The following is a 27,782-nucleotide window of genomic DNA, read 5'->3' on the forward strand; positions in this document are numbered from 1 at the left end:
AACCTTTACACATTTTCCACCCATAATAAATGCCACCACAGGGATCATAAACTGGATATAAGGAGTAATCCAGCTGCACTACGCAAACATGTGGGCCAGCATCGCTAACATTTTCTTATCAAACAAATACAAAAAAAAAAAACCAAACAAAACCCCACCCAACAGAGTGCTCTATCACACTCTGGTCAGGATCTGTCCCTTTTTATTCTTATTCCAGTGCCCCACATTCGGCGCCAGTTAATACTGTGCAAGGTTTAATCCTTGCTGGGATGAGAGAGCATGTTGCCGTTGCCCCTCCCCCACCCCCGCCCGTCGGGCTGGAAGTTAGACACAGACCCCGGCTAAAATAACAAGAAATTTAATACAACAGAGTGATAGAACAATCTGAACAACAACAGTATCAATGGTAACAACAATAAACAGCAATAACAGTGAACAAGACAAACGATATACAGAGAAATACCGCTAGCTGGTCTGCGTAAAGCAAAGTTCCCTCCCAAACCCGCCAAAGAGCAAGGAAAATGTTCAGCCCCCGGACCCAACGTCAGTATGGTATGAATAACCCGACTGGAGATCCCTTCCCCCTCTCTCTCTGCTGGGGAAACTTTATCCTGGCTGAACCAGGGCAATATAGTTGAAGATTACTCTGATTCATGGGTATTTCTAGCACAGTTACTTATTGTAAACTGCTTTGTGCATTATTTGAATAAGCTACGTAAGTCCTAAAGCAGTGTTTTAATACGTTGTTTGATATTATGGTACAATTAATGATTTGTCACTACTTAAATTTTGTAAACTGCTGCGTACTGTAACTTTTTTTACTGTTTGTTTTTGAAAACCAAGCTACCATAATCCATATATATGTCACGTCTAGTACCTACTCAAGTGATACAGACAATATTTTCAAAAAGAATTCTCTATTTAAATTTATATAACCATCACTTTTTAATATCATAATACGTACTTTTTAATATAACACTTTTAAAATAAACTTTTCAATATCATAACATGTTATAATATGCTATAACACTTTAATTATTAACATGTTATAAAAATGTCAATAATGTTAATATTATTAACGTGTGTTATGTTATAACACTTTCTAATACACTTTTTAATATCAGAACATGTTTAATATCATAACATGATTATTTTATGGAGCAGAAATTTGAAAAGTATACCAACTCTGAAGTCTTTCCTATTTCTTTGCTTTAATACGATAGAAGAAAAGCGTCCCTTTGATCTTGAATTCTTTGCTCAGCTGCTTGAGAAGGTCTTAGCAGATGAGGAAAAGAAGAAGCAAAAGACTGTTAAAAGCCAGAAGCCAAAGGGAAAGAAACCATCACAGCCTCAGAAGAAGCTAAAAGGTACTTCAAAAGAATGCTTGAGATAACACTGCAGAGCAGTGGTCAGTAATGTGTTGGTAATAGAGGAAAAATCACATAAGGACTATTTTCCTTCCCTGTTCCGGAGAGGACAAGAGGATCCTGGCTTCATAACATAACTTTTTCATATGTAGGTTACTGATGTGCAGGATGCTATTAATTGATAATGGTTTCCTGAGGTGCTTTTTCTCTGAGCAGGAATGCGAGACCACGCTGAGATTAGTGCTCTGCCACAGTCTGAAGCACTGATATTCTAAATGGCATATTCTAATTTAACAGTTGATAACTATCTCTGTGAGTTGCTAATGAATTCACTTCTAGAATCCTTGGGCCAAACCCATATTTTTGGCAAGCTCTTCTATTACTTTTTAATTTAAATTTTTCTTGCATTTAAAACACCACTTAGGGGTTCTGGTTCTCCTTTAATTATAATTTCTAACTCCCTAAGTTTGAAGGGTGTGATTCTTTCCAGGGAGTTTTTTAGAAGTTGTTTCAGTTTTCTGGTCTACTCAAAATAAAGGATAAAGGTTATGTTTCATTACTGTTGATTACCATGTAGTGTCATCTTACCTCAGTACCTGTTAAAGGCCTTTCTTAGATGTACTTAAGTTTAGAACAGTTCTATTGACACAATTTCATAAATTCCCTGCTAATTCTGTGGGGTTGCTCAGTTGGTTGTGTCACAAGGACCCATTTTCTTTTAAGTAGTATTCTGGAACAAACAAGTGAACAACATTTTTTAAGGGGATGCTAGCTAGGAAGCAACATTGCTGTTTAATTCTTAAAAATGACATAGTTTCTGCTTTGCCATAGACTTGACTTCTGCTTTTTTTAGGTAGAATGTCTCACCTGTTAGGACTTACAGCCACATACAGAAATTCTGTTAGTAGTCTTCAGTGGTAGATTAAAGTTACTTTATGTGTAAAGCAATGTGAATATGCTTTTCTACTCCCCTTGCATTTTTGGATTTCTTGATTACAGGGGAGCAAGTTTGTGGAACAATAATAAAAAGGCCAAGGAAAGGCTCTTAGTGGTTGATATTCTGCATAAATACAAGATCAAGACAAAATGTCCAGAAAAGTGGAGGGGGGAGAATTCTAGAAACTCATTAAACCCAGAAGAAACTTGTGAATTATTAGCAAGATAATAATTCAGCTTTCTTATATAAATAAGAAGAATGAACTAAAATACACTTACTGATGAAAATTGCTTTTTCATGGCATACTCTCTGCAACCATCATCACCTCTTTGTGCAGAGATGTAATTCTTTTCAGGAATAGCAATGCCTATTTTTTGTGGATCCAAAAATGACTATATAACCTTCTAAAAACATTTACATTGACTTTACATCCTGTATTGACTTTACCCCGGTGTTGTCCCATGTACAGAATATGTTTTGTATCTAGTGTTGAAGTTTATCTATGCTGAAGCTTTTCTACTGAGTCAGTAACTGACTTTTCATGGTCCTGCTCATACACCTGGCAGTATATTGGCAGTGATGTATGAATTCACAGGATGTTGCTAGTGGAAATATCTTTGTGAATTGTGGTTCCTAATACTCTACTAGGCTATTAACCAGGAAGCATATTCTCTCAATAGGAAAAGCTGCCAGCACAGAAGCTGCCAATGATCAAGATGATCTTCAGGAAGCCAGAATTTCAGATGCAGAAACAGAAGCAGATTCTGTGATGGCTGAGAAAGAAAATGAGGAATCTTTAGGCATTTCTGAACAGGCAGAAGAACAGGTGGCATTAGAGCCAACATTAGCAAAAAAGAAGAGAAAGAAGAAGAGAAAAGATGATCCTGAACAGGAATTAGAGAATCTTCCAGAAGAAATGGCTGTCCCTTCAAAAACTGCAGAAGGGAAATCCTCTAAGAAAAGTAAGAGGCAAAAAAGCTTACTTTCAAACATTCAAATATAAATTTTAAAAATGAGAACTTGGGTTTTGGTTTATATCACTGATCTGCCTTGGGAGGTAGTGGAACAATGCCTTTCAAAATCAGCTTTCATACTAAATCTAAACATTTTATTTTATTTGAGAACAGTTCTCTTAAATCTTAATACTTTGGAATTTTCTAATGTTTTTTTTTTTTTTCTTAAATTAAATCTTGCTTCACTGTAGCTAGAATTTGAGAATTGGAATTCTTAAGATGATGCCCAGAATGTCCAAATTGGTTTCATTCTTATTCATTGGCAGGGAAAAATGTGGTATGTGGTGCACACACTGATGGTCATACTACCTGTAGAGAAGAATTGGATAGCGGTATTGAAGGAAAACAAGATGAGACTGCTGCTACAGAGGGAGAGAGATCAGAGTCCTGTTCACCAGTGGATGACATAATGGAGAGAGAAAGTGATGTCAATTTATGCAGGTAATGCTTACAATGGAAAACATAGGCAGAATAAAAAATAGTAAACTGGTTTTATTTGCTCATGCTAACTGGCACAGAATGGGCAGGTTTTTGGTTTCTGAGGACTGTGCTGTGTTTTAGTAACCTGTTTTTAATTTATACTCTCAGTATGTTTTCTGCCCTGATGGGCTGCTATTTGCAAAATTAGTTTGCATTAATACTAAAATCCTATGCAAAAGTGCTTTCACTTTTTTTTTTTTTTTTTTTTTTTTTTTTTTAGAGTGTTCATAGACTATTGGCTTATCCTAACTCATAAGATTTCTCTCAAAGCACTGCTTGGTAATGCTGCTATAGCATTGCTATACACTTGGAATTTTTATCTATTTTTAATAAAATGGTTCTTGTGGGACAGGAAAGTTGCTTGGACTTTATTTGTGCAGAACCTGTGTGGGAGGCAAGCTTTTGGTTTCAATTTTGGGCATTCTTTTACTAGAAAGTGAATGTTTTATTAAACTTGTTATATAAGAAAGCAGTAAATCTAAAAAGTCATTATGAAGCTGTTAATGCTTCTTCAGAATTTTGGGTGTTGTTGTATTTAGCCGTATTGTAATTGTTTGTTATTCCATACAGATTTCCAGAAACTTTCATGTGCTTTAAACCTTATTGGAAGCATATAAAGGAACTATATTTTGTCGTTGAACTCAACACAGATTGTTACAGAAGGTTAGGGGGGAAAAGCTTCTGCATACAGTGTTTATGTTAGTAAAGTCTGTTTTAAAAAGCTATATAGTTTTTTTGATGGGATTTTAATGTCATCTTGTAATAGCATTGTAAAAGTGCAAAAGTTGTTTTAAAGCTCATCCTGCAAATATCACTGAACTTGTCAGATTCTTTCAAACACATGTAATTATTTAATGTCAAAATTGCATATTTTTTTTGATCTATCTGTAAATAATAGCTTTTTCCTTACAATACACTGATAGATTTTTTTGTGTGCTTTTGTTGATTTCAGCTTTGAAGATAGCAATTATGTTGTACTAGAAATAGAATCTGCTAAACTGAGAACCCTAGATATTGGAGATGATACATCACAGGAGAGCCAGATTTCAGAGTTACTGGTTTCAAAGATTAGAAGCAAGGGACAACCTGAAGAAACTAGAGAAACCAAGGTATTTTTATTTTTTATGTAGTTCTTACTTCTTAAGATCTTCCTCTTTACCATTAAAAGTGTTTTTGTAGATCAAAGCTGTTTTTTAATTGGTTTTATGATGTTTCTACCACTGGGTGAAAAAATAACAAGCCTGAGAACCTCACCAAAATTTAAATACTATTAATTTGTCTGGCTTTTATGGGTTGTCTGTTATACTAAATTTAATCAGGGAGTATACTGTGCATGCCTGGCTTATCTCACAGTTTTAACAGCTGAACAATTTTAGGTATTCAAAAGTGAAACAATACAATATCAACAGTAAAATCTTGGAGCAAGATTTGCTGGCATACATTTAGTAGCATGATGTTGGAAACTTACTTAAGAAGGATGAGCACTGGGTTGGTTGTGTTGCCTCAGAATGAAAACCTGTATAAAGTCTTGTCCACTGTTACTGGCTGCCATGAGGTGTTTCAGGAAAGATTTAAGAAACTGGACCAAGATTAAATTGTCTTTCTTTGGGTGTGTTCTGATCAGGTCCAGAAGTTTAGAAGCTTCTTGAGATTGTGTCTGGTTTCTTTTGAAGTCTTTGATGTACCTCTCACGAGTTTGTCTAGCTGATTTTTGCATCTGTCTGTATCTTTGTGGTAAATTGTGTACTACAGCTGAGAGTTCATTCCTTTAAGTATTAATTTGATATGAAAAATGTATTCTTTGGATTGTTTTAAGCCTGGTGCCTGATAGTTTAATAGGCACTGTACTTCCATTGTTATGTTCCTGTTCATCGTCTCCAAGCTACTCTTGTTTATAATGCCACTTTTTCCTCTCTCCAACGATTTTCAAACCAAAGAATCCTAATCTTACATTTCTCCTCATATAGAGAAAGTTCCATTCCTATGATCACCCTTCTATCCTTGCATCCTTGTCATTTTTGGAACTTAGTATCATACTCTTTAAAGACTTATGCTGAGGGGGAATGAATTACTTTATCTTGTGCTTTCTAAGATGAAGAATGATCTTATGGCTAAAGTCTGTGGTGAGAGGTTAGGATATTCTAAGTGTTGGTGATTCCCTAATGTGATGGGTAAATTATTTGTCCTTTGGCCTTTATTTTAGATTCTGTTACCTAAAATTTTGTCTTAACGGAAAATCATCTCTACTTTGCAAATACTAAATGCCTGTACTTAGAAATGTTGTAACACAGTTTCCTGATATTAGTTAGAATAATATTTATAAAAATCAGTGAGCTGGACAGGGCAATGTGCTACATACACCAGCCTGTTATAGTGGTGTTGGTAGCCTGGGTAGCTAAGGTCTCTGCCTGATTAATTATGGCTGTTTGACAAGAGAAAAAGGCATAATAACCTCTAAAACTGATAATTTCAAAAGAGCTTTTGTGTCAGTTATAATTCTCTCTGCTGTGGTTAAGTTACTTTAAAAGTATGTAAACAATCACTGACTATTTCTACAACTAGAAATACTCAGCCAACCAGTAATGTGAAACAAAATTCTATAAACATTATTGAAGAAGTAAATCAAATAGAGAAATAATGTTTTTATGCAGTGGGCTTTTACCTTAATTCACTAAATAGATTCCATAAAATCTTTGCTGTAATTGTGATTAGTTTGCTATATTGTTCAAATTGGTTTTTTTTCATTTTGAGTGATGGTCAGTGCTCTCTAGGAAAATAATTTAAATACTAGACCTGCAGGTAGTGATAGCTGATAACTACTTAAAGAGTCGTCACCTTTGTACAATTAATAAAGACAGAAATGGGTTAACTGGAACCTGATGAACTTTAACAATGGGAAGAACAAAGTCCTGCACCTGGGGAGGAAAAATCACAGGCACTGGGGACCACCCAGATGGAAAGCAGCTTTGCAGAAAAGAACCTCGACATCCCAGTGGACACCAAGTTGAACATGAGCCAGCAATGTGTCCTGGCTGCAAAACAGGCTTACAGTATCCTGAGCTGCATTAGGAGAAGCATTGCCAGCAGGTTGAGGGAGGGGATCTCTACCCCCTATTCAGTGCTGGTGAGACCACACCTGGAGTACTGTACCAGAGCAGCCCAAACTGGCCACAAGAGAAGCATGGACACACTGAATGGAGTCCAGAAAAGGGCCATCAAAGATGAAGAGACAGAAGCATCTTTCCTAAGATAAAAGGCTGAAAAGAGTGGGGACAGTTCAGCCTGGAGAAAGAGAAGACCTGGTGAAAGTGGGTGAGGAAATCTCAATGTATATCAATACCTGAAGGGAAGGTGTAAAGATAGATGGAGACAGACTCTTGTCAGTGGTGCCCAGTGACAGGACAAGAGGCAATGGGAACAAAATGAAACACAGGTTACCTAAAGAGACTCAGGAGTCTCCATCCTTGGCAATATTGAGAAGCCATTTGGACATGGTATTAGGCACCCAGTTCTAGGTGACCCTGCTTGAGCAGGGGGCTTGGACCAGATGACCTCCAGATATCCCTTTCAACCTCAACCATTCTGTGAATCTTGTTCTTTCTGCTTTTCTTTATAATCCAGCAAAGAGTTCTTCTGTGTTTATTATTTCTTTTCTATAGCATTATTTTCTTTTCCTTGCTCAGAACAAGGACACACATGACTTACGTAGACCAAATGAAAAACAGCATGCATCAGAAAGTGATTCTCAGTCTGTAATCATGTAAGTAGAATTATTTTACGTTGCAGTGGTACTTGAGCTAAACCTGCATTTGCTTAATTTGGATACAATTCTGATTGGCTGTAGCAGGTTGGACTAGATGGTAGATCACAATAAATTTTTTTCCATATTCAGTGAAGTTTTTTGATAGAAATTTTGTTCCCTGTGGAGGAATGCTTTAAGATTTAAAATGTTAGATGGGAATGAAGAAGACTTAACTAAGCTTAGAAAAAAGCTAGCCCCTCTACAGTCAACAAGAGCAAGACATGTCTGAAATTCTGCCATTCTGTGGGTGAACCTTGGTTGTGAAAGTTGATTTTTTGTTTTTATTTTAGTAAAAGGGGCTCATTGTATTTTTTGAATTTCACAGTTGTCCATCAGAGCTTATTTGTACACATCATGTGTATGGTATATTAATACCTTCGTAATTGGAAACTGTTGCTATTTGGAAATCAGGGCAGGAGTCTTAAGCTGGGACACGTCTCTTTAAAAGATACTCCCAGGTGTTTCTGTCTTACCTGTGCTCCTTTATCAATTTAATCATTGTGACTGTTTCTTACAGTTAATGCTGTAACTGAGCAGGTATTTAAATGAGTTGTGCCTAAAGTTTCCATTTTTTTTGCAATCAGTGACTTCCTTTTCTATGATACAATTTTTCAAAAGTGATTTAGGGATAGCCTACTAGTTAATACTAAATTTTTCATGCTTCTGTCTTTCCCGTATTGAAGGGCAGCTCACTCTTGTGGTGAAGGTTGTAAAAGTTTTTTTCTGTCCTGTCCTAGGAAGAATTTAAGAAAAGATAGTAGTCCCAATCTGAAGTGGAGTGATAAGATGTAGGTCTGTCTCAAACAGTGTGTGAATCCTGGAACATGCTATTGCAATGGTTAAGGGTACAGAGATTGATATATGTACCCCATTTTTCAATAATGTATGGATGTTGGTAGGAGGACAGGGTGTTTGAAAACAGTGGTTTGTAGCCTGTGAGTGAGATTTGATAGAAGATGGAAGGACAGGAGAGACAGATGAAAAATTTTGTATAAAAAGCAAATCTGCTTAACTTGGGAGCAGATTTCTATTGTTTCTATTGAAATTGATATGCCTGTTCACATTGACATCAATTATGAACCTCTGGAAGAGGTATTCCTATTTATTTAACAGGAAGAAACACTTCAAATATTCTAAGTATATTCCACTGGAAGCCAGCAAAGTTATTAAGGTTTATTTGACACTCTTTGCATTAAGTAGTAGCATATCTTCTAATACCAGAAAGATGTAATTTTTTTATTTTTTTTTATTGTCTTGCTGCATTACCCACTCAGTCTGTGGTGCTCTTGAAATACATCTTGGACCATATAGAATAAGTTTCTTTTTGGTAATAATATCTTATATCTTAAGGAAAACTGAGAAGCCAGCAGACAGAGGGCGCTTGCAAAGACCTAAACCCAATTTAATGAGGTCATCTGCAAGGAGAGAAGCAGCAACCCAAGAGAAAAAGGTCAAATCTTCCTCTCCAGACTTCGTGAACGCAGATGAAAAGGTCAGAAAAGTGAAACGTAGGTTGATATGGTACGGTCTTGCTACTGTATCTGTTTTTATCAATGCTGATACTGTGGACCAGCTACAGTCTAATAAGTAGTATTCTGAGAATTGCTTCTGAGGTATCTGCACACTTGTCCAAGAGTAATATTCTTTGCCTCAATTACAGTGCTCTGAGGAAGACAGTAGAAGAAGTAGAAATGAAACCACAGAGGTAGAGAACACAGATTTGGATACTAAATCTGAGTAAGTATTGAGATTGCTTCTCCAGTCTCCTGAATTAACCAACTATAATTGTTAATTTATTCTTTGTACCACTCTTATAAGAAGTATTTTTGAAATTTTAATATAAACCTTAAATTTGACTTTGGCATTTTCTTGGATGATGTCAAGTGATACTATGGTAGAATGTATGTGCTGCTTTTCTGGGAAGCTGAGGAAAGCATTACTTTTATGAAATACCAACTATGCTTGGAATTTGTGAGGGGGAAGGATGGGCAAGTGATAACTATGGGCTTTGCCTGCCTCCCACCCTCAGTTGCCAGCTAATGTCTCTGCTTCTGACACTTGCAGAAACAGCTGTGGTATGCAGTCTAGTTAAGTTCCTCCCCTGTGTGATAACTTCATACCTTTTTAATAGGAAAATAAATTGAGTTTCCACACTCTGTAAGACTAAAAGTTTGGCTCTCATGTGAGGAAACTTGCATAAGTTTGTACAAATCCTTCTGAAGAGAACCCAATTCTAGTAAAGAAAGCTGTACAAGTTATTGGATATTACATGGACGAGTATTATGGAGTAAATGTCACGGTTGTGGATCCTTTGTACAGAGAACCTGAAAAATCTTTAACTGGAAAAGCAATAGTTAGAGGATGTCGACAGAGATTTAAGCCTAATGTTACAGGAGCATCTGGAAGGAAGGAGCTTGAAAAAGATGCAGGAAATGATCAACAGCCTAAGGGGAAATCCAAAAAGGTAACTGGAGATAATATGTTAGCTAAAAAGCTGCTGGATGCAACAGCAATTTTATTTTTCTTTGTTTTTTCCCTGAGTATGTCCGGGAATCAGTCACTTAACCTGCAGCGACACTGTGATTTTGTGACAGTGAGGCCTCAGCTAAGCTGTGAGCTTCTCATACAAACAGTAGATGCCAGTTATCTTTCATGTCCTGCAGTGAATGCAACTTCAGTTGTTTGATCTAGATTTTACTGCACCTTTCTGACTATGTGAAATGTACTCTGTAATTGGCTGTGTCTGTTGTAAACAATCCATGTTGTATCCTGTTATGCACAGTTATGTGGTCTGTAATGTTGTACTTAGAGAGTTAATGTCTTAATGTTCTGTTTCCATTCAGAACACTGACCAAAGTAATAGTTCTGATGCTACCAGTGAAGAAGCTGCAGAAAGAGATGATAAAGTCCTGGAGACAGTCTCTCAGTAAGTATGTGAAAAATGAAGACATATGCTGCTTTCCAGCAATTTGCCACCCCTTTCACTTGTGGTAGTATTACATTGTGTGGTACTTACAGATGTTTCTTCAGAAACTTGGCAGTGAGACAGAAATTGGGAGAAGAATTTAAGAATCTTTTTTAATGCATGAAACAATTTAAAAATTTTTAGTTTTAAAGCAGTGCTTTTAAATAGGATGTCATGATAAATGCTGAAAAAAACCCTGAAAAGTTAAGACCCTTGAAAACTAAAACAAGCCTTCCCTGCTAGCTTTAGTACTGAAATGCATCAGCTTCAGTGGTTAAGTATTTAAACAATAGGAATAAGTGTTTCTAAAGTGTAGTTAAGTTTTAGGAGTCTAGTATTAGGAGAAAAAATTCCGGTGTGGGCAGTTTAATGCACATGCTAATTAAGAATTGTTTCTTTTTTTTTCTCTTCAGTGGAAAAAAGGCAGCTGTAGGGTAAAAGGGGGACTACATTTTACAGGAGAGATAGTTAAAAAAAAACAAAAAACAAAACCCGCCCAAACTTATGTTTTTGAAGGGGCAGTGGACGAAGAGGATGGACAGAAATAATCTGGGTTAAGGGTAAAAAGGCATAGAAGCATCTGACAGTTGTAATAATGTGCATCTGATACTTTTACCTCAGTAAGATTATGAAATTACGTATTTTCTGGATGTTTGTGATTTTTGACCCTTCATCAAATTCTGGCTTTAGACCAGATAGGAATACTATAACCATTATGGGTAAGAAAAAGGTCTGTCTAATGTCCTATCCTGTCTCCAGTGGGAAAAGAACAGGGCAAACATAAGTATAAACTTGACAGGTACCTTTCCAGTCTTCAGCAGATACACTTCTAACTATTGCTTCATGAAGTTATTAATGCACAGCTCCATTTTAGGTAAGTGTATGTTAATAACTGTTAAAAAAAAAATATCACTTCTCCGAGACTCCTTCCCCTCTCAGATGTGGTATGTACATATGGAATTTATGTATTTTTCCAGGTGTAATAAAACATCTAGTTTACAAGAAGACAGCAAACAGAGTGTGCTGAAGCCAACATCTCTAAAGAGAGGCAGAGAGCAGAGACCAAAACCAAATTTGGGAAGAACTGTTGCAAGGCAAAAAGACCTGACAGATGAAAAGGATCCTGAAGAGAAGACTGAAGATGAAGTAGAGAAAGGTGTGATACACCATACAGATGAAAACAATAATCCAAGCCTCAAAAAAGTAAGTTTCTTGAGCAGTTGCTTAGGTACATGATTTTGCTGGATCCTAAGTAGAAGCCTTTAACAAAAATACAAGTACATACCACATAACTTGTAACTGTAGCCTTTGCACGATTTGTTTATTCTTTCAGAATGAGCTGAATTGTCATAAAATTTCCTCATGCTTGCACTTGGGTTCTGTTTTCCATAGATAGATGGATTATATTTCACTTTGTTGTGTTATTTGTGAAATATCTGAAAAGGGAAGTGCAGATTAAAAAGGTCTCTTGGAAAAGAGATCACTTTAGATAGTATATAAAAAATAATAAATTTTTACTTTTAAGGTACATACTGATATTAGTTGGGTGCACGGTAAGCAAGAGAGATCTTTTTAAGTGTTTTCGCAAAAGGTACTAAAACTTTTATTTTCCCCCTGCTCTTTTAAAAGAAGGGTTGAGCAAATCTTTCATCTTAATAGAGTGAAATTTTTATTCCTTTTAGGATGTGACTGTTCATGAAGACATTCAGCTATGCAATGTGATATTAGAAGGGGATGTTTCTACAAATAATGAGATTAACTCAGTACATACAAGGCAGTGTTCCCAAAACAAGTCCTTGGAAGCAGGAGGCTATGAAAATGAAAAGGGATTGTCAGATGTCTTGAAACAGGTTTCAGATTTCAGTACACGGTAAGGTTAATTTTTTAAATGGAGAGAAGGGATGGGTCAAAATCATTGATATCCCTAGCTATTCTACACTTCTACGTTCAACTTCAGCATTAATAATGAGTTTTATATCTATAATGAAATGTTTAATCAAGACAATACTAGACTTATACAAACAAAACCCCAAGAGCTTGAAAGCACTAAATTTATATGCTGTTGGATGTTAATTTGATCTTTAGACTGTGAGCCCAGTTTTCAAATAAAAACATTTTTCTGATGCTTCGTTCCTGTGGTTATCTTCTCCATGTTGGTCCCAACAGTGCATCCATATATGCTTATGCAAATCCTTGAAGTTGCAGTTCTGAAATGGCACCTTTTTTAAACTTTTCTCACCTGTTTATAAGTTACACAGATTTTTAATGATGATCAATGTTCTTTTATTGGATCTTTTTTCACAGTGTCAGTAACTCTGTTATTGCTCTTAAGGATTTTTATACTTGGCTACTGTATTGGAGAGCTACATAGAAGTATGATATGTGTGACATATTGGAGGACCACTGTTGTCCCATGCCTTTGATTGTTCTTTTATTTGTTTTTGTAGGGAGTCTGATTCTCAAAAGGAAGAGGAGAAAACTGTTGTATCATCATGTCCATCTCGACTGCTGAGGAGTCGATTCCAGAGACCCAAGCCAAATTTAAGAATGACAACTGATAGAAAGGAAGTGCTGGATGTAAACAATAAAGGTGTATCACAGAAAGATACCAACAAGGAAGAAAGTTTGACACAGCATGACAGTGAATGTAGCATCCTTCCTGATACAGACGTGAGGCACCTTTTTCTTTAGTTATATTTGAGCTTTTGGGTTTGTGAAATGAAATACTGATATTTTAAAAACTACAAAGTTAATAATTTTGAATTTTTTTTTTTCAAAAGCTGAAATTTTATACCTGAAATCTCCTGTTCATGTAAGAGCAAAAATTACATCCATTTGATAGCTCTTATATATCCAGTGTGGTTTTGAGCTGAGGTGGCCTTGTAGAATTGACAATGAAGAAAGAAAACTATTTATAGACAATGGCAAAGAAGAAATCTAGATTTCAAGCTACTTTGTTTAAAAGAAACAAATGTGTGTTTGTTGTGGAAAGACTAGGAAGTTATTAGTGAGCAGTGATGGAGGGGTTTTTACAGGAAACACTTCAGAGAGTGATTAATACTGAACTTTGTGGGCATCATAGTGTCTCCTTTTGGTTTAGCATCATGACCTTTTCTGGTTCTTTTGTTAACATTTTTTTTTAGAAAGCAGAAAAATATGAAGTCCAGCAACCATTGGAATCCTTAGGAAAGGAGAAGTCACTTGGCTCTCATCAGGTTTCTGAAAGGACAAGTTCTAAGTCCTCAGAGACATTTTCAGGACCAAAGGATGGTGAACTCAAGTTTTGTCTGCCTGAAATTAACCAAGATGACACTTCAACTACTAATGCAGGGTAAGGGCTTAGCTACTTTTGTTTCTTGACTGTAACAATGAAAGTATTTTAAAAGGAAGTAATTGTGCCAATGGATTGCTAACTGACAAAGAAAATCTAATAAAAACACTAAACAAAATCTCAGTTCTCTGTTGACACTTGTGGTACTAAAATTCCAGTTACTTCCATGCCAAGCATTAATGAGCATTCATTCATCATCTGAAACAGTACTTTAATTTCATGTAAGCAGAGGAATACTAGTTTGCTTATCAGAGAAAAATTGCTTTATAGTAATAAGCAGACAGTAAGTGGGTTAGTTAATTGTGTTGTGGAAATAGTTAGGAGACCAGTGCTTTGAAATTTTTGCTTAAACAAAGTTTTGTGTTTGTAACTTAAACTCAGCAGAACTTTACCTTTACATGGTTTCTTTTAAAAATTCAGTTGTTTTTCATGTGAAAATATAATGAACCTGTGTTTGTTAATGGCATGCTTTTGTATTAAGTTGCAGTTTAATTTTTTTCTGTCTGATTTAGCATTGCTAGCAAGAATGCCACTGAAGAAGAAAGTAAACAAACATCTCTTCAACCTGTCCCGTTAGTGCGGAGCAGGTTCCAGAGGTACAAGCCAAACTTAAGAGCTGTTGGAAAGAAGGAATTACAAGCATCAGAAAATGAGAGGGAGAAAAAGCCTGAAGCAAAGCAGTTGTTATTGCAAAAAGATGAGTCTGCCAATACTGTCATCGTAAGTCTTAAGTGCTTTGGCTTCAAAAGTTTGGTTCCTAGATGTATGTTCTATTTTATGAAGTTAAACTAGAACATTTAAGTTGCATTTCTTGAAGCTGAGATACGATATTAGATGATGAAGCTTCCCAAACCCTGGTATGTTGAGGTGTTGCAGGTATGACATCAGTGAAGTCTACAACTTGTACTGTTAACCTCGTCTGGAAAATCAAGATGTGATTTTGATTGAATTGCATGATAGAAAAAAAGGATTATGCACATTTAAGATAAACTCTAGATTAAAAATGTGGTTTATATTGCAATACATAAAAATTAGCTTATTTGCTCATCTTTCCTGTTTGGATGAATCAAGTCTGTGTTGAGGAATCTAGTATATAGTATCAAGAGAAGGCAGGAGATAGCTATTTTTCTGTAAGAAAGTAAGTTCTTATTACTTTGAACTTTGGCTTCACCACTGCAGTGCCTGACACTCCTCTACTTTGCACATGTAAATTGAGTCATTCACCTACACTGTGTATCCCCACAGCTACTTTACTAGGCACTGTAAAACCTACTGAAATCCTTGAAAGTCATTGTAGTATGAGAACTCTCTACAACCCTTTTGTAGGTTGTTAATGAGTCATGTCATGATTGTAGGTGTGTCTCTGTAGACTTACCTTAGATCTCAAGCATAGCTAACCTTTGTAAGAGTGACTCATCTTTCTTCGAGTGGTTATAGCTGGTTTTGTTCTTGAACATGTGTAGAGCTAGCTGGGAGTACTTGTACTCTGAGAGGAGTACTAGTGCACTGCTTCTGTAGTCTCCCTCTGTGCCACAGTGTCAACTCACCCCTACCTGAAATGGTTGCTTCTGGTTCAGCTTTGGCTATTTGAGACCTGTGGCCTGTAGATGACGCATGTACATCTGCTGTGTGCTGTGCAAATCTGTAGAACCACAGCAGGTCTGATGATCCTCTGTACTAATAAAGCTGTCAGACCTGGAGTGAGGGATGTGTTTGAGTGGCTTCTTTGTGGAACCAGAGTGGCAAATATAGAAGTAAAACTAATGAGCCCTTCTGAATCTGAGGTTATGTTACAGTAGCTTGGGTGTGTCCGTGCAAGTGTCCAGTTTTCAAAGATTTTTCCATTTGCTAAAGTATTTTGTTCCCATAGTGCTCCATGTAATAGAGAGTTGATTGAATGCTAAATAGGTGTTACCCATAGTGCTGAGGTGCCTATAGTATTTAAGAGCCTGCCTTAGTACCCCAGGACTAAGAAGACTTATGTTCTTGCTTGCCTATAAATTGATTTATGTGCCCAGGGAGTTTACCCTCAATAAATATAAGGTGATTCTTTTCTTGGTTTAGATTGGGAAAATAGTTCAGAGACCAGTCAGTGATACTTTTTTATAAAATACACAGTTGTTTTTAAAACTTGCTTGATTCTTTTTTTCTTCATGCTTTTTTAATTGCAAATTAAAGGGTGAAAATGAAGCTGTATTGTGTCAAGCAGATGTATTGAGCAAAGAGGAGCAGGAACCACAAGAGGCACCTCAGGTGCCCTGTATTTCTGAAAACATATTGTGTGAACAAAGCAGGTGAGGTTACAGTTTAGCAAAATTGCATTTGAAAAGCTTTCAATTGGTGCATAATGAGATATGTTTGCAAGTGTCTTTTTGTTTCTTGTTCCTTGTTACCTGTCTTTCCCCAGGTTTAATTTTCAGTGCCTACAGACAGCTTCTTCCTGTGCTTTCAGAGCACATTTTTAGTTGAGCTGAGCTACTTGTCATTGTTTATCTGGTATATACTTGATCTGTATGAGCTCATAGAAATTTTTGAGTAAGTTTTTATTTTACTTGGTTTGTATTTGTGTAAACAGCAATCATACATGTAACAGATAGGTTTTACAAAATGTCAGAGATTTGTATTTTATTGATCCCAGTGTGCTCTTCTATTTTACTGCTGCTCTTGTTAAAATAATATCTTAAGCATGTATTAGACTGCAGATACTTTGTTAGTATGGTTATCAGCACAACTTTTTCCTTGATGTTAAAAATGCCTTGACAAATCTTGTTATTCCTTCTCACATGTTTACCATAATGTCCAAAATGAGAAATATGTATTTGAAAAGATAGTTTTCCTGATTTTTAAACAGAACAGTATATAACAGTCTCTAACCCTCTTGTATAAGTGTTGATTAAAGACTTAAGGAATGCAGAATTGCTTTCCCCCCCACCCCAAACAAAGTCAAGTGACATTTTTTTATTTTTGTTTTTGTTTGTTTGGTTTGGTTGTTTGCTTTGAATTCACTAGTGCTGAAAAAAACACTTCCCAAGAAAGCATGCTGAGTGCTCTGAAACCAGGACAATTCATAAGGGATGGATCTCTGAGAACTAGACCAAACCTAGAAAGAGCATATAGTGAAAAAGAATCTCAAGTGGCACAACAACTTGCTACTCCAGATGAGGAAGAAGCAATTAAAGGAGAGAATCTGCCTGTGGCAGAAGAATCTGATGAATGTCTTTACTCAAAAGTGAGAATTCTGTTCAGATATTTTTTGACTATACTTTCTGATGCTTTGTTCTGTACCAGCTGTTTTTAAGACATCCAAATAAGCTGTTTTAAATGTATAAATTAATTTTGGACTAGTAAGAATTACATTCTTATTTGATATTTGTATCCTAATATGAGATCTTCTAAAATTCTGTTAATGACATATTGATAATACATAGACATCTGTTAACAAATCTGAAGTCTTAATGTAAACTTTGAAATTTCGGTCATGTTCATGATACATTGAACCAGCATGCCATACTTCTGTTTCTGGATTTCTTTCAAACTCCTTAGTGGTTGCTAATGGAAGACTGTACTGGTTATAGTATCTGTTTTCATTAGATAAATACCTTCTCTAAAGGAACAAGAAACAGTCATGGGTGCCATAAACTACTTGAAAGCTTTTAAGCAAAGTTTTGTCTCAGGTTAACATCTTCATTAACTTACAGTGCTTCATTTTACAGGTGAATTTTGTGCTAATGTTGGGTTTTTCTTCCCTCAAACTTAAGGATAACATGGAAATATTGTTGTCTGTGGGGAATTCGGCCAAGAATGACCACCTAGACATAAATCTAAAAAGCATGAAGTCAGAAACATTCTGTTCCTCTAAAAAATCACCTAACTCTCACAGCAAGGGAGAACAAGAACAACATCGATCTACAGATGCTACAGGAAGCATTCAGCATACCATAGAAAGGTAAAGTTCCCTGTTGACAAAGTAAAAAAGCTCTTTTAAAACTTTGTGTATTTGTCCAGTTGTTTTCATACAGCACTTGCTCTTCGAAGTGTAGGCTTTGAGCTGTGCTAGTCGTTACATTATACATGCTGTGAAGGTCACTAGGTGGCATCCTTAGGTAGTAGAAGGGTTTTTAAGAGGGTTTTTTTCTCAAGTTTGTTTTCTTTTTCAGAAGGTATCTTGCGGGTGAGGGTAGAAGCAAATAATCAGAGTTTAGCTTTCTGCATTTCTCAGTAATACATTCTTAGGGTACAGTGCACTATGAATGTGGACCACTGGAAGGAAGACTGAGCAATGCTATTTGCACTCGCTTGTAATTGAGAAGTGGTAGGTGGAGTAACATAAAATGAATTTGCTGTCCAAGATGTCTTCTGAGTCTCTTCACTTTTTCTTTCCAGTAGAAGTTCATACAATAATGTGCAATGTCCAGGTTCTTTGGTGGAAGGGATACTTTTAAGGTATGTGCAGTATGAGGCAGATTAGTGCCATTTACATGTAACGGTTCTGGGTTATGTTATAAGCTACCTTTTTGCTCAATCTTAGCTAATAGAGAGCAGCCTCAAATCAAGTTACATCTGCTGTTTTCTGAAATTAGCTTCTGATTCCCATCTGTCTCTGAGCCTCTGTTTAAAATCTGTTCCATGACTTATATTGAAATCATATCCCAGAGTTTTTGTGCTAATGTGACAAGGGCCTTACAGTCTTCTTGGCTTCTTTGATGATGGAATTTCACAAAACCACAGAATGGTTGAGGTTGAAAGGGATATCTGGAGGTCATCTGGTCCAAGCCCCCTGCTCAAGCAGGGTCACCTAGAACTGGGTGCCTAATACCATGTCCAAATGGCTTCTCAATATTGCCAAGGATGGAGACTCCTGAGTCTCTTTAGGTAACCTGTGTTTCATTTTGTGCCCACTGCCTCTTGTCCTGTCACTGGGCACCACTGACAAGAGTCTGTCTCCATCTATCTTTACACTTTCCCTTCAGGTATTGATATACATTGAGATTTCCTCACCCACTTTCACCAGGTCTTCTCTTTCTCCAGGCTGAACTGGAGTGAGTGTCCCCACTTTTTTCAGCCTTTTATCATAGGAAAGATGCTTCTGTCTCTTCATCTTTGATGGCCCTTTTCTGGACTCCATTCAGTGTGTCCATGCTTCTCTTGTGGCCAGTTTGGGCTGCTCTGGTACAGTACTCCAGGTGTGGTCTCACCAGCACTGAATAGGGGGTAGAGATCCCCTCCCTCAACCTGCTGGCAATGCTTCTCCTAATGCAGCTCAGGATACTGTAAGCCTGTTTTGCAGCTAGGGCACATTGCTGGCTCATGTTCAACTTGGTGTCCACTGGGATGTCGAGGTTCTTTTCTGCAAAGCTGCTTTCCATCTGGGTGGCCCTCAGTGCCTGGGTTTGTTCCTCCCCGGGTGCAGGACTTTGTTCTTCCTATTGTTAAAGTTCAGGAGGTTCCTGTTAGCCAGTTTCTTCAGCTTGTCCAGGTCCCTCAGGATAGCAGCGTGATGCTCTGGTGTATTATCCACTCCCAGTTTTCTGTCATTTGTGAACTTGCTGAGGGTGCAACCTGCCCCATCATCCAGATCATTAACTGAGATGTTGAACAGGATTGGACACAGTACTGACTTCTAGGGTATTCTCCTAGTTGCTAGCCTCCAGCTAAAGTTTGTGACACTGATCACCAACCTCCAAGCTTGGCCATTCAGTTTTCAGTGGACTTCCAAAGTATGGTTATCCAGCCCATACTTCATTAGATTCTCTGTGAGGATGTTGGGGGGGGGTATTATAAGCCTCATTTAAGTCAAGGTAGATGTTATCTACTGCTTTCCATTTATCGAAGCAGTCCTTTCGCTGTAAAAAGTTACCAAGTTGATTAAGCATGACTTTCCCATTGTGAATCCATGCTCAAGTCACCTTGTTTTTCATGTGTCTGGAAGTGATTTCCAGGATTGGTTGTTCTATTACTGTCCCAGGGACTGAGGTGAGGCTGATTGGCCTGTAGTTCCCTGGATTGTCCTTCTTGCCTTTTCCTGAGACAAGACTTAAGACTTTTAAAGATTTCTGTCTTACTGATCTGAATGTAATAATTTTCATCCTGTTCAAAAGCAGGAGTGCTGGAATTAAGTGAGTGCTGGAATTAATGAATATAATTTTCCTATGGTTGCTTAATTTGGGGAACCTATGGTAGTATAGCTGAAACTTTCTGTTCTACCTGACATCGTAATATTGTTTTCCTTCCAAAAATTTTTTCCAAAAGTGATCAGAAAAGTATGCTATTGCAGAAAAGCAAATTTCTCCTTTTCACATTTTTTTACGTTTTCACATTTCTTGATTATTTTTTTTTTAAATTCACCAACTGAACAAATAAAAATGCAGGACACTTCAGTTCTTCCAGGTAGAAATGAACTTGGTACTTGATAGTAAGCCAAGCTTGTAGAGTGTATTTTGTAGTTCCTGAGAAGTAAAAGTTGAAAAATATTTTTGTAGGTCCAATGATAAATTAAGTTCTGGAGAAGAAATTAAAGAGAGTGATACAAAGCCTTTGCATCAAGTGAGGGAACCCCACTGGGACTCAAAGCCAAACCTAATGAGAGTTACTAGAAAAAGAGATTATCCTGAAGAAGGTGAAAACAGAGAAGAGGACAAGGCTGAGAGTAAAAATTCAGAAGAATGTTTGGTGTTAGAAAAAACAGGCATATCAATGGTAAGTGCTGATCATGTGGTTTGAGCCAATTTATACCTCAGTTCTTGTGTTTAGAAACATAGAGGGCACAGAAATCCACTATATGGCTGGCAAAGGTTAATGTGATTCTTTTAATTTCTTTTCACTATTCGAAATGATGCTGGATAAATGGACTTAGAATCTAAAAACATACTTAATGTACGCTATTGTTTTACAGTTTACATGGTCAGAAGTCTGCATTATCATAAATGCACGTTAACATTGTTACCAATTAATTTAATGTCTGTTATTCATTGAACCATGGAAATTAAGGCAGCTGTCTATATATAACATCACATACTACCTAAAATCCATATAAGTATACTTGTAAGTTGAAATGTAGGTGAACAGAGTTCAGATGTTCTTCTTAAATTAGCTCAACAGGCCTAACTTAGCCCAGGTTAATGATAGTTGCAATACCTGAATCAGCTTTGTCTGGTGTTCCTTATTTTCTAGATGGGTAAGTGCTTTAAGTTAACATGTTTTAGCCAGTATGTTCTGGGATATGTTTGTGGGTGTGTGTCTGTTTTGAATAATACTGAAATGTTGCTCTGTAAACTATGGTTGTTTTTTTCCTCATAGTTTGTTCCCAGGGCAGAAAAATTTTTTTTTTTCCTTAAAATTGTTCTTTAAATTATTAGGTAGTTTTAGAAAATTATTCATCTTTCCAGCTTCTGAAGAGCTGCTTCTCTTGATAAGTTCAGCATGGTCATGGTCTATTAACTAGCAGCAGCATTGGAAACTTAAACATCATAGATAATACCATCTAATGACACTTCCGCTGGAAGGCCTAGAATTCAGGAAAATGGGGGAAAATGTTCTAAGCTGTCAGAGATGATAGCTGAGCATGTTTTCAAGAACCTTAAACATAGTTTTTTAAATCTTTTTGTCACCAAAACCAGTTAAAAATGTATGGCACTTAATATGGTAGCAATATCTCCTCTGTTCAGCAAAACTCTAGTAACACAGTGGAAGCTGCATCCTCCTCAGAGGCTACAAGAAAACACAATTTTACAGACTCTGTTGATGAACCATCTTATAAAAGAATCAGGCAGGATAGTAGACTCCATTCTCCAGAGACACTGTCAGAGAGTCAAGTAGAACGAGAAGATGATTCTCAGCTTTCTACCTCGCAGGAAAAGAATTCAGACAGTCTCACAAGGTAAAAGAATTAATTTTAGCCTCTAAGCTTGACTAATTGGTTTTAGCTCTTGTTTTAAAAACTTAGCCATAGCTCTGCAATACATGAGTGCATGCAGGATGTCAGTCCTTGTGTCTTCCATTTGAACTCTACCAGATGCAGGCAGATATCCATCCGTATGTCTCTCACCCTGCCTGCGCTCTCATAAAATGAACACAACTAGCACTACCAGTGACCTGTCCCAGGGTCCACCTTTGATTTAAACAGGAATTCCTATTTTAAAGGGGAGGACTTTGAAGTACCCATATTGGGGGTACAAGGATTGTGGGATTAACCTAAACAAACTCTGTGCTGGTAGTGTTGTCTGCTGCTATTTGTTTCCCTTCCCCACCAGTTTACCAAGGAGGATGTTTTTGAGGGGAAATTTGGAATCGCTTTTGATAGCCAGAGTGATCATGCTCATCATTTTGAGGATGGAAGCAGTAAGCAGCTGATTATTGAAGATTGCTGTCTGAGAAACCAGAGCAGATAACTAATTACCGTCTAGCAGTTTTAGTTTCTAGACATTAGTCTGATCAACTAAAGTGTCATCGTTCAGGGCTCCTAGTATAGCTTTAGCAAAAGATAACTGTAAATGTTCACATGACATCAAAAATGTGTGACTCCCACGTCCCTCAAAAGAAATTAATTCATGCTTTTCTAGTCAAAGAATTCTTTATCTTAAATCTAATTGTGCAGCTTTCCAATACTCTAAAACTGCTTAATTCATATTTACAATCAGTACTTCATGCATGCATATGTGAAGAAATTAGTATTTCTGATTAAATGGTATTTTTGTTACTATACATTAGGCAGTAAATAGATTGTTTTGTTGGTCACAGTGATCTGTTTTCATTCATTGAGATTGTTTTGATTTGCAGTACCCCTTTGTTTGGAATGCATTAGACTTCATTGTTTTTAATCATGTTTTTGTTCTGTACTTTAGAAGGCAGTCCAGAAGGTTATCAAAACGGATAGCACTGCCAAAACATACCTTCGAGCTAAGAACTGCTGCTTCTTCTGCCTCTGAATGTGAGGCTGATTGCAGTGATAAGGGGAATCAAAGGCAAGAAGTTAAAGTGAATGTTACTAGAGGCAAAAATTTGAAAACTACATATAAAAAGAAACCTGAGAAGGAGCACAGAAGTTCGAAGATAACCTTGGTGACCCTCCGGGCCTCTCAGGAGGAGGAAGAGGAGGAGGAGGCAGATGACTTTCAGCCTGATGATGAAGATCAGTGCTTTGCACCAGATGAAGTAAACAAAGCTCCAGTGTTTGTTCCTATAGGTCTTCGATCTCCAAAGCCTACACCTGTTCAGATAGAGGAAACCATGGAGGAGGTATCATGTAACTAGCTTCTGCATATGTACTTTTGTTACATTTGTTTAAACGGCTTTTGTTATAATTCCATCTCCCAGTACTTGGGTTTTATCCCAGTTAGTTAAGAATGGCATTGAGAGTAGCAGGGAGGTTAATTGGCACATACACTTGGTTTTGAACAGAATATAACCTCAGTCTAAGGTCTAGTTATATTTACAAACTATATAGGTCTGCAGGGTGCTCACCAGCTTGTTGGGATTGAATGTAGGCACAGTCTGTTATGCTTACTGTGTGTTTTGGGGCCCAAGGTGGCACAAATGGAGCATTTCAATTTTACATTTGAATATTAGGAAATAAGGGAATGAGGGAGATGTTTCTGAGTGTTGTGTCCCTCGCACCAAGAAACTTTCAACAGTGTGATAGACTGACCCTGACCAGCAGCCAGGCACACACAGAGCTTCTTGCTCACTCACATCTCCTGATGGACAGGGAGAAAACAGAAGGACGATAAGAAGACTTTCAGATTGAAATAAAGACAGGTCAGTAGGTGAAGCAGAAGCTGCATGTGAAAGCAAGGCAAAATAAGGAATTTGTTCACTGCTTTCCATGGGCAGGCCACTTCCTGGAAAGCAGGGCCTCGGTCTGCGTAAGACTTACTCTAGAAAACAAATGCTACAACCACAAATGCCTTCCTCTTCCTTTCCCTAAGCTTTGTTTGATGAACATGACATGAAATATCCTGTAGTTCAGTTTGGGTCAGCTGTCCCAGCTGTGTGCTCTTGTGGCATCTTGCCCATCTCCAGCCTCCTTGATGGGGCAGAGTAGCAAAGCAAAAGCTTTGGCATTGTGCAAGCACTGTTCAGAAATAGCAAAACCACTGGTGTATTATCAACACTATTGTAGTCATAAATCCAAAACACAGCACCATGTGGGCTGCTATGAAGAAAACTGAGTTTACCCCAGACATGCCCAGTACACTCTTCACTCTTTATTTCATGCTATTTGTCATGCTCAGGCCCTACACTATCCAGTACATCCTTATTAACCACAACTTCTCTTCCTGTCCTTTGATATATATACATGGATGTCTTTCCCTTGGTCTGTGGACCACTCCTTTACAATGTCCACCAGATGTCCTTTGGGTGAAGTCCATGCATTGGGCTCCATGTATTATGTGGTTGCTAAGGAGAGGTGGTATTTTGAGTTTTTGGGAACCAAAGCCAGCTCAGTTTGGTCACCTCTGGACTTGCCTGGTTTCTTGAGGCTTGTCTTCACTTGATTTATATTGTTCTTGCTATAGTACTTACTATAGCATAGAACTCAAATAGTGGGTTAAAAAAAGTTTAAACATATATCCATTAAATACTCCATCCCTTGTCCTTTTGATTCAGGCTGTGGAATTTGACATTACAGTGGACTTCACTCCTTGCCCATGCTCCGTTGTGGGTCCTCCATGGGCTGCAGTCCATTCAGGGATATTCCTGCTCTGTCTGGCATGGACATATCCATGGGCCTCGGTCCCTGCTGCTGTCAGTGAGAGACCATCTACATCTTTGTTAATTTTTTCCAAAAGCTATATGTTTTGACTCCTCCACAGGCTTTTGGTAGAGTTGGAAAGCCTAGAATGCAGGCCTATGTTTTAATTATATTCTTAGACTACAATAAAAGCTGAGAATGTAAAACTATAGCAAGACTTGGTATCATACCTACTAAGACCAGTCAATAGAGAGGAAATGGCATATTTTTTTGTCATCAGGGAACTGTTGAGGTTTGGGAACAGTGGACTCTTCAAGGTCTTGAAAAGGATTGTGCTCAAAGGCTTAAACATTTTTCTGTTTTTTTCCCCCCTTATCAATCAACATGACTTACTTGCTTTTTTTTTTGTCCTTTCTATCCTGTCTTAAGATATGTCTTCACAGCTCTTTATTTCTTTTTTTTCTTTGTTCCAAATCTGTTTATCTGACCTGATCTATTCATGCCTTAGATCTTCATCACTACTTTTCCCATTTACTGCAGTTCTTTTTGTTTTACTAATAGTCATCTTTCTCTCTTTTCCCATTGAAATGATGCTTTTTTGTCTCCTGAGTTAATCACACCGTTTCTTTCTCTGAGAAACAGCAAGAATGTAAAGCTCAGTCAAAACACCAGGGGAGACTCTAGAACAATAATGAACAGCAAGGTAGTTGTACAGAAGGTTTTGCTGAATCCCTTAATTTCAAAGATGTGAAATACTTTATGTGTGGGGGTGATGGTAAAGCCATGAGTACTCGTAAGGGATATGATTAGATACCAGAGGAGTTGGTTGTTCAGTTGTTGTCAAATTTAAATAGATCAGTGGAAAGCATCTGTAGAAGTGCAAGCCTTTAAAAGCTACCCAGATTAAGCAGTGTTTTTCATAGGAACATGACTGGAAATATTACAACCTTTCTGCCAAATTTCATGTCCTTGTTTCTGAAGATGTCAAATGTCTGAAGTTCTCAGTGAAAAGACAGTGTTAAAGAAGAAAAAGAAATGTAGATAAAATGGTGGGTGACTGTGTGTCTGTGTGTGGATGGATTTATTCCCTAGTCATACTTTGTAAAAAGGCTGAGCAGTTTTTCTTTTGTGAAGATTTAAAAAGCAAAAGAAATGTGAAAACTATCAACACCCATTTGACATAGACAGCCACCATGATCTCAGCCACATAACTTGGTTTGGTGAAGTAATAAGCAACTAAACCCAAGATTCTAGGTTGTCTGATGCTTCCAGTTAGTTACAAGCAGCACTACCAGTTCTGCTTCCAGTTCATATAACTGCTGCCTTCTTAAATCAGAAGGTATGTAATGTAAGACTTGATTTTTTTGGAAGGATCCCATTACATATTCAGTATCTGGTGAGTATATGTGGTTTATAAAAATTTGCATTTGACAGATTTTCTTGGTGGGCTGATGAACTGAAGTACTTTAAAAATTATTTTACAGCTGGAAATACCTGTGAACATACCAGATGCACAGGTGGCTACTGATGCTGAAAATCTCTCTTGTGCATCTGTCCAGCTGGTGGTACAGAGGGAGGAAAAAGTAAGCATCACAACAGCTGTAAGAACGTCTGTTTTTCTTCGTTTTGTTTCATAGCATGGACAAAGCTATGTGGATGGTGTATGGTTGCCATGTGTGCTTGTAACAGTATAGCTTAATAGACTCTTAACCTGTCCCACATAGGTATGAGGGACAGAGGTATGGGAAAACTATGTAAGTAAATATTGTCAGCCTTTAAAATACCCTTTGAAACCCAGGGTAACCTTTGGGCAGGAAATTTACCCAAAAGCCTTAAATTAAAAGTGTGGACTCATTTTATGTAGAACTTTGATACTGTTTTTCTTTTTATTTAAGGAAACTGTACATGAAAATTCAGAGGTAGACAAAGGTAGGTATGCAACAATCATGTTCTTATCTTCACCGTTAACTTGCTACCAATATGTAGTTATTCTTCCTGAAAATTTGGAGATTTATATATCTTACAAAAAAAAAATGCTTATGAGATACTGGATGCTTTCATGTTTTGAAGGAGATTTAAACCATTTTCTTTCTTAACTGTTCTCAATAAAGTATGGGAACCAAGTGTTGCAATGTTCTGTTGCCAGGGTCAGAATATGCCTTTGTGTGTCCCATCGCTTTCCTGTGCTGTGGTTAATTGTACTGGGAGAAGAGGAAACCTTGCACGTGCTTGCGGCTTGATTGATGTGTGACTGAGTAATAAGAAAGAGTGGGTGGTTTCATAGGTTTGTCATCTCTGAGGTCTCTGACTTTAGTATCCTAAACTAGTAAAATAGCATGTGTGACAGACTGCGATCAGTCCTCCAGAAACAAATACTCCTTCTATGTGAGATATGTTACAAATTCTTACGGATCTATTAATTTTTAAAATAGCTTCCACTTTTAATTACATTCTCAATACATTTTCCTAGGAAGCACTGGAAATTGAGTGGACTACTGCCTTAGCTGAAGGAGAGGAAACCTAATTTGTTTTTTCAATTTATTTCAGTACAATAACTTTGGAAGATGGAAATGTTTTGTTGAACATGACCAGTTAATGATAGGCAAGGGGATGAATTCTGGATAGAGATTAGGAATTAGGAGTCTGAAGTGGAATATGGATCCAACACTACAGGTTTTGGGTTACTGTGATTCAATTGTTACCTCTTTGTTTTCCATTTGTGTTGGGCTGACCTTGGCTGATTGCAAGATGCCAACCCAGCTGCTCTGCCACTCCTCTTCCTCAACAGGATGAGGGGAGAAAATAAAATGGAAATGCTTCTGGGTTGAGGTGAAGACAACACCATTTACAAAAACAGATTCAACTTTGGAAACCCTAATTTAACCTATTGCCAAATGAACTAGGTGGGATTGTGAGAAACAAAGCAAAAAATAAAACACCTTCCCCTCTCCACCTTCTTCAGCTCTACTTCACACCTTCATTTCCCACTCCCCTGCCTCTTCCCTCCAAGTGACAGGGAATGGGGGTTGCAGTCACTTCCTATCACTTAATCTCTGCTGCTTCTTCCACTTCATGCTCTTCACCTGCTCCAGCGTGGGACCCTTCCCCTGGCATACAGTTCTTCACAAACTGTTCCAATATGGGGTCCTTCCTGTGGGGTACAGTCCTTCAGGCTAAGTCTGGTCCATCATGGGTCC

At 37.4% G+C, this 27,782-nt stretch overlaps 1 protein-coding gene across 1 annotated transcript in view; it reads left to right on the plus strand.

The window, feature by feature from the left end:
• BDP1 (B double prime 1, subunit of RNA polymerase III transcription initiation factor IIIB) overlaps positions 1-27,782 on the plus strand; it is a 59,888-nt gene that overhangs the window by 18,135 nt on the left and 13,971 nt on the right. Inside the window, exons 10-31 of the mRNA XM_026866485.1 lie at positions 1,224-1,367; positions 2,985-3,266; positions 3,584-3,758; positions 4,750-4,906; positions 7,481-7,557; positions 8,950-9,091; positions 9,260-9,336; positions 9,919-10,063; positions 10,443-10,525; positions 11,542-11,767; positions 12,247-12,434; positions 13,012-13,234; positions 13,708-13,895; positions 14,408-14,615; positions 16,074-16,189; positions 16,905-17,124; positions 17,654-17,841; positions 20,375-20,591; positions 21,560-21,771; positions 22,736-23,129; positions 26,070-26,168; positions 26,481-26,514. Of these exons, the coding sequence (XP_026722286.1) occupies positions 1,224-1,367; positions 2,985-3,266; positions 3,584-3,758; positions 4,750-4,906; positions 7,481-7,557; positions 8,950-9,091; positions 9,260-9,336; positions 9,919-10,063; positions 10,443-10,525; positions 11,542-11,767; positions 12,247-12,434; positions 13,012-13,234; positions 13,708-13,895; positions 14,408-14,615; positions 16,074-16,189; positions 16,905-17,124; positions 17,654-17,841; positions 20,375-20,591; positions 21,560-21,771; positions 22,736-23,129; positions 26,070-26,168; positions 26,481-26,514 (3,795 nt within the window). The remainder of the gene's footprint in view (positions 1-1,223; positions 1,368-2,984; positions 3,267-3,583; positions 3,759-4,749; positions 4,907-7,480; positions 7,558-8,949; positions 9,092-9,259; positions 9,337-9,918; positions 10,064-10,442; positions 10,526-11,541; positions 11,768-12,246; positions 12,435-13,011; positions 13,235-13,707; positions 13,896-14,407; positions 14,616-16,073; positions 16,190-16,904; positions 17,125-17,653; positions 17,842-20,374; positions 20,592-21,559; positions 21,772-22,735; positions 23,130-26,069; positions 26,169-26,480; positions 26,515-27,782) is intronic.

Source organism: Athene cunicularia (assembly GCF_003259725.1).
Source record: "Athene cunicularia isolate RWA chromosome Z unlocalized genomic scaffold, athCun1 chrZ_part3, whole genome shotgun sequence".
In the NCBI taxonomy this organism is placed as follows: domain Eukaryota; kingdom Metazoa; phylum Chordata; class Aves; order Strigiformes; family Strigidae; genus Athene; species Athene cunicularia.